Source organism: Monopterus albus, unplaced genomic scaffold (assembly GCF_001952655.1).
Source record: "Monopterus albus unplaced genomic scaffold, M_albus_1.0 scaffold45.1, whole genome shotgun sequence".
In the NCBI taxonomy this organism is placed as follows: domain Eukaryota; kingdom Metazoa; phylum Chordata; class Actinopteri; order Synbranchiformes; family Synbranchidae; genus Monopterus; species Monopterus albus.
Genome location: NW_018127925.1, coordinates 759915 through 768390, shown reverse-complemented (window position 1 = coordinate 768390; position 8476 = coordinate 759915). Strand labels below are relative to the sequence as shown.

General features: G+C 40.6%; 1 protein-coding gene across 1 annotated transcript in view; it reads left to right on the top strand.

The window, feature by feature from the left end:
• Positions 1-1992: 1992 nt before the first annotated feature.
• slco1c1 (solute carrier organic anion transporter family, member 1C1) overlaps positions 1993-8476 on the top strand; it is a 33138-nt gene continuing 26654 nt past the window's right edge. Inside the window, exons 1-3 of the mRNA XM_020600155.1 lie at positions 1993-2236; positions 2350-2445; positions 5869-6035. Of these exons, the coding sequence (XP_020455811.1) occupies positions 5946-6035 (90 nt within the window). The 5' untranslated portion in view covers positions 1993-2236; positions 2350-2445; positions 5869-5945. The remainder of the gene's footprint in view (positions 2237-2349; positions 2446-5868; positions 6036-8476) is intronic.

Below are 8476 nucleotides of genomic sequence, written 5' to 3'. Positions count from 1 at the left end.
TAATGCACCTGACATTGCTTGCTAATTTCCAAAAACTAGGAGAAGAAGATGAATGAGATTATGAACATGAAATCTAAGCCATATCCAGCTGAGCTGTAGGGGCTTTCCTAGCAGACTGGTCTTGTCCCTGTTTACTGAACTGGGTGTAAAAGGACCAAGCCTAAAGTAGCCGGTGAAAAACCTGACACTACAGCCAGTCCCAGTGAAGGACTGTTGGTAGAAGAATGGTGACCGATTGGGGCAAAGACAGGTAAGTCTACAACATGTGGTGTTAAGGGGGGTCAATCAACCTCTCTGTGTTGTGGGCCCAACTGAACTCTTCTGCTCTGCTCTTGGCTAGGATAGGATTCAGGAATGCTGTAAAGGTGCACTAGATCTGATTATGGTAATTTTCTAATAAAACTGGCAACTAGATACTAGATACATAGGGATAATTGGCTGGGCTACTGAGCAGGCCATGGCATTTAGATGAAACCGACTATCCAGCCAGGCTGGTCACAGTGGGTTTAGGCTAAACAGATGCAATGAAAACATGAGGCTGGATCATTCTTTGCTTGGTTGAGAATAAATTAAAGGCAAAGTTAAAGTATGTTAGGTCAGTTTAGAATCAGAATCTGACTCCAGTACAGGGGCTCTCAATGTGCTTTGAAAGGCAAAAAGAAAATATGTAATGAAAAAGAAGACACAAATATATATATATATATATTTATATATATATATACATATATACACATTGTGGCAGAAGAAGAGCTTCCTGAAAGGTAACTTGCTACTGAAATATTGCAAATTAACACTGCCTGAAAACAAGCCAGTGTGAAGAACGAAGGATGTGAGGTGCTAGAAATGTTTAAGTAAGTAGCATGGCGTTGCTACTTACATAGAGGAAAAGCTATGGTCACACCACAGAATTCCAGAGGAACTGCAACAGACGTTTAAGCAAAATCTCCTTGATCCTTAGAGTCACACTTAATAGCAACCACATGACAAGGAATATGTTGTTTGCTCAGAGTATTGTCCAAAAAAATCCATTAAAAACTAAAGCTGGTCCCTTTAAGTCATAAGGTAGGTCACCTCTTCATAATATATTTCTCTTAATTAATTTGACTGTAATTAGCCAACTTGCTATTCATTGTGAAAGTGTAGCTTGAATTTTTCAGTTAATGAACATGTAGATCTTGGATGACTAATTGTACAATAATGTTGACTTTAAATAGCATTAAGCTAAAATTTTGCAATGAGGAATTAATACAATTTCAAATTATGTAAATCTAATAAACAAAATAAACAGGCCTTTTAAGAGACGGTGCTTGGACAGAGTTGGAATAATAATCCTCGGATACTTAAGTAAAAGTAGAAACACCACAGTGTACAAATACTCTGCTGCAAGCAAAAGTCCTCATTCAAAATGTTACTTAAATAAAGTACAAGTATTAGCATCAAACTATACTGGAGCTCATTTTAACTATTTTATAAGCTTATAATTTGAAGTACTGCTGGTGGCAGGGAGCAGTACAGGCTTATGATTATACGTTATAAGTTGTTAAATAAATGTAGTGGAGTAGAAAGGACAATATTTGTCTCTGAAATGTAGTGAAGTCAAGTGTGAAATAGCAGAACATGGAAATATTTAAATGAAGTACAGATATCTCAGAAGTACAGTACTTGCTTAAATGTATTTAGATGCTTTGCTGTGGTTGAATGAGGAAGGGCCCAGAAATAAATCAGCAAAATAAACTGTCACTGTTATAAACATAGGCACAGCTGTTTAACTCCAAATGATCCACATCTGGGTAATGCAAACTGATGGACCATGACTCTGAGGGAAATACTCAGCAGATACTCAAATTTAGTAAAGGAAATCCAAGAAGAGAAGACAGCTGTCAGGTGCTGATACTGACAAACGCACGACACTGTAAATGCTATATGACTCCAATAAAGCTCAGATGAATCGTACAGAAAAGAGAGAGGTGGGATGACAGAGGGGACTTGGGCGAGAGACAGGGACAGGCAGGGTGACAGAGGAGCTGGAGACACCAAGAGAAAGCGAGAGAGGTGCAGATGAGGACAGTCATCTTACTGCGCAACCTTGTCAAATGAAGCCACTCTATGTGCAGTCTATGTGCAGTGTGCGCTCACTTTTCGAGCGCATCTAATGCGCCACATCTCGAGGCGGCGCTTCACAGACAGACAGACAGACACCAAGCGAGGGAAGACATGATTCGGGAGATATTTGCCTGTGAGTAACCACGAATTCAGCTGGAAATGAACAGTGGAGGTAGCCTACATGTCGGTCTCAGAGCTTTCATGATCACACTGGGCGCTTCTCCTCTTTTCCCATTCATTGAGAAGTTTGACCGGCGCTGGCCGGAGGGAGGCTACCTGTGTTTCCCATTGGCTGTTTCATCTTTGTAACCCAACTGGACGACTGTTTCAGAGGACACCGAGGTGAGCAGCGCGTTTTTCTCTCCCAAACATCCTGATGCGCTTCTTTATACATACCAGCTATAATATCAGGGACTGACTGTTTTCTCAAACGGAGTCTGCGGTCTCATGTTGTTACAATCCGACCTTATCCCACTTATTTTTATTCCAGTTATACAGTGTTTAAACAACACAGTTTGTTATTAATGAGTAAATGTCACATTAAAACCCCCACAATGCCCTCTTTAAACCATTTCAATCTGGTTGTAAAGAGTTTTAGCGTCTAAATAGAATACACTGTTTTATGAGCAGTGAAACTGTGTAGGCTAGTGAACAGTACTGGTCAATAATGAACTAAGTGTAAAATATGCAGAAGAAAATGATCCATAAGGCACCTGTTCAGTCTGCAGGGCATCCAGAGCAACAACCTAAATGCATCCTGAGCTGTTTGGCTTTATCTCTGTTCTCAGGTGTACAGCAGCATTTACAGGTCACCTTGCAAATAATGGTCAAAACAGTTGTATAAAATCATAAAAAGTCTTCTTGTGGCAGTGGATACTTGGATACTTTTACCACAATAGCACAGTCATCAACTGCAAATCTTACTGTGAACATCCATGGATATTTGTTCTTGACCTTTTGGAGCAATGTATGGTAAAGATAATCTTCTCTGTGGTTAGAGGTCTTGAAATGGAGAGGCAGTAGCTTTCTCTAGTTAAGCTCCAGAAGCTTTTGATTTAAGCAAGCAGTGGATACTGGGATACTTTTACCACAATAGCACAGTCATCAACTGCAAATCTTCCTCTATAGCTTTAGAGCTTAAATGAAAACCATTGGAGGCAATTTAAAGCTCTGGAGCTAGTAGGTAGGTAGGTTGGTGCTCACTTTATATTCAATATACAGACTTGTGGCAGAGTCATGGACTATGTAATTTGATGTCATTATCTATATTGAGTAAGTGATGCTAGAATAAGTCATTCTATTAACATGACAGTCTAGTGGCTGGCATTATTTGCTTCCATCTCTGCTGTGGTGACTATGTTTGAGTCTGAATGGTCTCTTGAGTAGACATTATAGCTACATAATGGTGACAGATTAAATGTTGTGCAATCTAGTAATGGGCTAGTTGCAGCACTGGATTTGAGGCACTGGGAAGAATAGGTTTAAGGGATCTCTGAACATTTGTGGTACACAATTAAAATGCCTAAAATACTTTTTCCCATATATGCAAAAACTTCTTCTGTGCTTCATATTAAATTATTTTCAACTGGCACTCATCTAATGCCTTAAAAGTAGATAAATCACCTGTTGTGATTTTCCAGCTCTTTTGGTGTGTTGTGGTCCTGAAGACAGAAAAATAATTCAGGGAGAAATGTAAATGTGCTAGGTGTGGCTCTAGCTGCAGTCTAATCAGCAGATATGGTGACAGTGTTGTGTTAGTGTTTTTTGCTTTGCAGCAACAGCCCAGTCCTCTGGAGCAATTGTGTTCACTGTTTCACATGACTACTGGAAAAGGACTGAAGGGAGAGGAGAGTGCAATACATGGCATGCAGTAAGAAAGATGAATGTTAGGAGCAAGAAAGAATGTAAAGAGGGGCTAACATCAGCTAATGTGAAAACCTTTCATTTTATTTGTTTGTCTCCATACCATGCTATGTTCAAAGTGATCTGGCAAAAAAAATGTTAAAGTCTAACATCTAATACTCAGCAAAGTAGCCATTTGTTGCAATAAAAACACAAAACCTTCCTGCAGCTGTTTCACAGTAAAAACCTTTCTGGTGTCTACAACACATTTCTAATAGGTGGAACAAAAAGAATAATTGTGAAAAAGAATATTTGTGAACCTGATAAAACAAAACATTGCCGAGCATGACCTGGTGGTGGGTCAGTGATGGTCTGGGGTGCTATATCCTTGGAGGGCCACACAGACCTCCGTGTCATAGCCAGTGGTACCCTGACTACTGTGAGGTAGCAGGACGACGTCCTCAGAGCGACTGTCAGACCTTATACTGGGTGCAGTGGACCCTAGGTTTCCTCCTGTTGCAGGACAATGCCTGGCCTCATGTGGCTAGAGTGTGTAAACAGTTCCTGGATGATGAAAGCATTGATGCAATTGACTGGCCTTCATGTTCCCCTGACCTAAATCCAAATGAGCACCTATGGGACATTATGTATCAGTGCATCCAATGTCACCGATGTCACACACTGTCCAGGAGCCCAGTGAGGGTCTGATCAAGGTCTGGGAGGAGATCCCCCAGGACACCATCTTCCAACTCATCAGGAGCATGCGCAGACATTGTCGGGAGTGCATATAGGCACGTGGGGGCCAAACGCACTTCTGAGTTCATGCGCAGACATTGTCGGGAGTGCATACAGACATGTGGGGGCCAAACGCACTTCTGAGTCACATTTTGAGCTGCCGTGATGAAATTCATGCAACTTGTATGAGCCTGTGATTTCAATTTTTCACTTTGATTTTCAGTGTGATTTTGAATCCAGCCATCCGTGGGTTAATTGTTTTAGTTTCTATTGACCATGGTTATGTCATTTTGTTCTGAACAAATGATACAATGTAAATTGATTAAAGGTTTTCAACTTGAATAATTCATTCATCAAGATCCAATGTGTGATTTAGTGTTCCTTTAATTTTTTTGAGCAGTGTATTTAGTTACTGTCCACCACTGAGCAGTCCAGTGATCTCACTGGTGAAGAAAAGGCACTGGCTTTTTGCATTCCTCTAATTTTATCAGCATTTGTTGTAAAAAAAAAAAAACACACATACAAACACCGATTTCACTTCCACCGGCTAGCTCAGCTAGGTTGGGCAGCTGATGGCCCGATGACTGACAACAGGGTGTATGTCAGAGCATAAGGCTGAGTGCCAGTACTTCCAATGTAGGTAAGAACTTGCCATGTAATATTTATAATTTATAGGGATTCAAACACCCGTTTAATAAAACATTTCCACACTGCAGTGAAAATTTCTGATCCCAAAAGCAAGTGAAATCCACCTGAGCAAATCCAGTTCAAGTGGTTTTTATGTGATTTTGAGGCATTGAGGCTGTTAGGTTTGAGATTATGGTTTTACCGAACTTCACAGCCTGGGTTTATGCTTCATTGTATTTGGTCACATGATGTCAGTCAAACAATACAGTAATGAATGTAGCTGTGATGTTTAGGAATGTTTAGGTCTTAGTTTTTGATGCTGTGGCTTAAAATAGTTAACTGGAAACAAAAACCTTTTGTTCTGAAAAATGCAAATGTCACCTGTGCCATTTCCAGCATTGACCTTTTTAATTGTGATTTAAGCCTTAAGATCTCTGGATCAAAAACATATTGATCGTGTGTTTTTGTATCAGTCCCTCCTCTGCTGGCTGCTGGAGACCTGTTTCTGCTTTAGTGCTGAGGATGAGAAGTGGGTCACATGCTTGAATTATCCATTTGCAGGGTTGAATGCATCAGTGCCAAGAAATTGCATTACGTGGGAGACTTCTGCCAAGGAGACACAGAGACGTTTCTGGAGGATGGAGGAGAGAGCCAGGCGCACGCAGGAGAATGGACGCAGTGATGGCCCTGCCAGAGAACCGCACTCCTCTCCCTGCACCAGCCTGAAGGTACGTGAGCTTTATGAATGCTGGACCAATGAGCGTTGGGTAGTCATAGGTTCAGATGTGTGTGTGTGTAGAGACAAATACTAACTAAAGCCATTTTCACACATGAACTCCAGACTATATTCATGGAATCAGTTGCCCTTTCACACATGTAACACACAACAGGATACAGTCTGTGTCAGATGTGTTCTCACCTACTGGAAATGCTCCATTCAGTTATGAGAGGGGACGCTGGGGCACAACGTGCAGGATGTGGTACATGACACGGTCACACAGTCAGTTTGTAAGTTGGTCATAAACAACAGAGTCGCCGTACCTTAAATTTGTCTAATGATTTTGGTGCCAGCTCTTAATCACAATAATGTAACCGTGTCCTCTTAGGGAAGCATTTTAGCTAACATTCTGTTAAAATGTTTGACTAGAAATATAAATGACCATATAATGTTTTTAGTTACTGTAACAGTATAAAATTTAAACCTAACTTCTTATATTTCTAGCCATATATCATGTTCATCATTTATTTTAACTAGAGACAGCAAAAGCGGGATAACACCAGTGATTTCGCCATGAACTGATTTTTTTCCCTTGTCAGACCTCTTATCTCATTGCTGTAAATGTCAGGCACGCCCATTTTTGATGGTGTATTATTAAATTTCCTTAATACATATCCATGATTATTAGCTTATTCCTGTGTTAGCCATGTCTACATTAATGCTAAAAACACATTTGTTACTTTGCTTCCATCTTTCACAATAAGATCCTGCATTTTACAGGGGAAAAAGCGTTGCCCAAGGGCAACTTTAGCATTCTTATTGCGTTTTTTCATCAAAGTAACCTTGGTACAGTAATTAGACGTACATTTTCATGTATTTGGATGAAATTTCAGTCAGATTCTTAGACATATACAAATGTATTCTACTTACACTTTGGTGGTGATCACCAAAAATAAATCCCAGCAAAAAAGACTATGACCGGATGTGTCAGTGAGAGGATCAAATTAGCTCATGTAGTCCATCAGAGGACACAGTTACATTAGTTCCTGAGTTTCATGGTATCTTCAGTTAGATGTTTCCATTAGCCTTTTCATTGTAAAAGACAATTTTTCTTCACCATTGTTTTTTTCCCCAGTTTCACGCCGGTCACATGATAGAATATCATCAACACCTCCACCAGCTCAGTCTGAATACTCCGGACTATACACTACTGTTTTTGCACATGGGCTCGCTCCAGCTGACTCTCTACTAGAAAGCTGACAGGATAAAGTCCACTTAATGTCCAGGTCAATTGACTCGGACATTTGTGTTCTCACATACAGCTCCTCCGTGTAATGTCTAGAGAGTTTCAGTGTTGAATTTCAAAGTTCATTTTTGATCTTGGAGACAGTCCTCTAAGTTCACATAATCTTCATCAGCAAACAAAAAGACAGAAATCAGTTTAGTCCCTTTAAGGTTTCAAATTAACTTCCAGACAAACACTGCTGAAATATTAATAGTAGTGAGTGAGCATAGCAGAAGAGCAAACAATTGGACTCCTGTTGTGACATTGCCATTTCAGTGACTCCTTGCATAAATGTTATGCATCTTTGTACACAGTGAATGGCTGCAGCAGTGATGATTCAAGCGTGATGCGCTACTTTAAGTGAATGAGTGTAGTGGAAACTTTCTCAAAGCTTGCTCATTCACTGTCGGGTATCGTTTGATATTATGGCAAGATTATGTGCTTTTGATAGAGGAAATGACAATCTAAGTTTAACAAGTGAAAATTATAAGTAATAAGCACCAACATGCACCAGTGATTTTTCTGCTGGAGCCTTGTCTACAGCTGCCTTATTTTTGCAATATACTATATCCCAGGGGTGCCCAAAGTGGGGCCCGCGGGCCGGAACATTTGTTTTGGCCCGCGGGGACATTTCTTGGCCCCCCACTATTTATTATGCCACCCCAGTTGTCAGGTCAAGCAGCTCCCAGCTCAGCTCGCAACCAATAAAACAAGGAGAAGAAGAAGAACAACAACAACAACAACACGAAGAACGGAGCAGTAGCAAGCAACATGGAGAGCAGTAGACAGTGGCACACAGACAAAAGGCATTTTAAACGAACCTGGGAGGAAGAATTTTTTTTTACAGATATTAATTCTAAGGCAGTCTGCTTAATTTGCGGTCAGTCTGTCGCTGTGCTAAAAGAGTACAATATCTGCCAGCACTATGAAACGAGGCATGCAGCATTCTCAAGGTTCAAAGGTGAGGCACGGAAGACAAAGAGCCAAGAGTTGTTAGCTAAACTTCGCTCACAACAAAACACGCTCACATGTCCCTCGTCAGCCCAGGAAAGCGCAACACAGGCCAGCTATGAGATTTCAGCTCTAATTGCCAGGAGTGGACATTCATTTTCTACAGGGGACTTTGTTAAAGAATGCTTATCCACGGCTGCAAAGCTAGTGTGTCC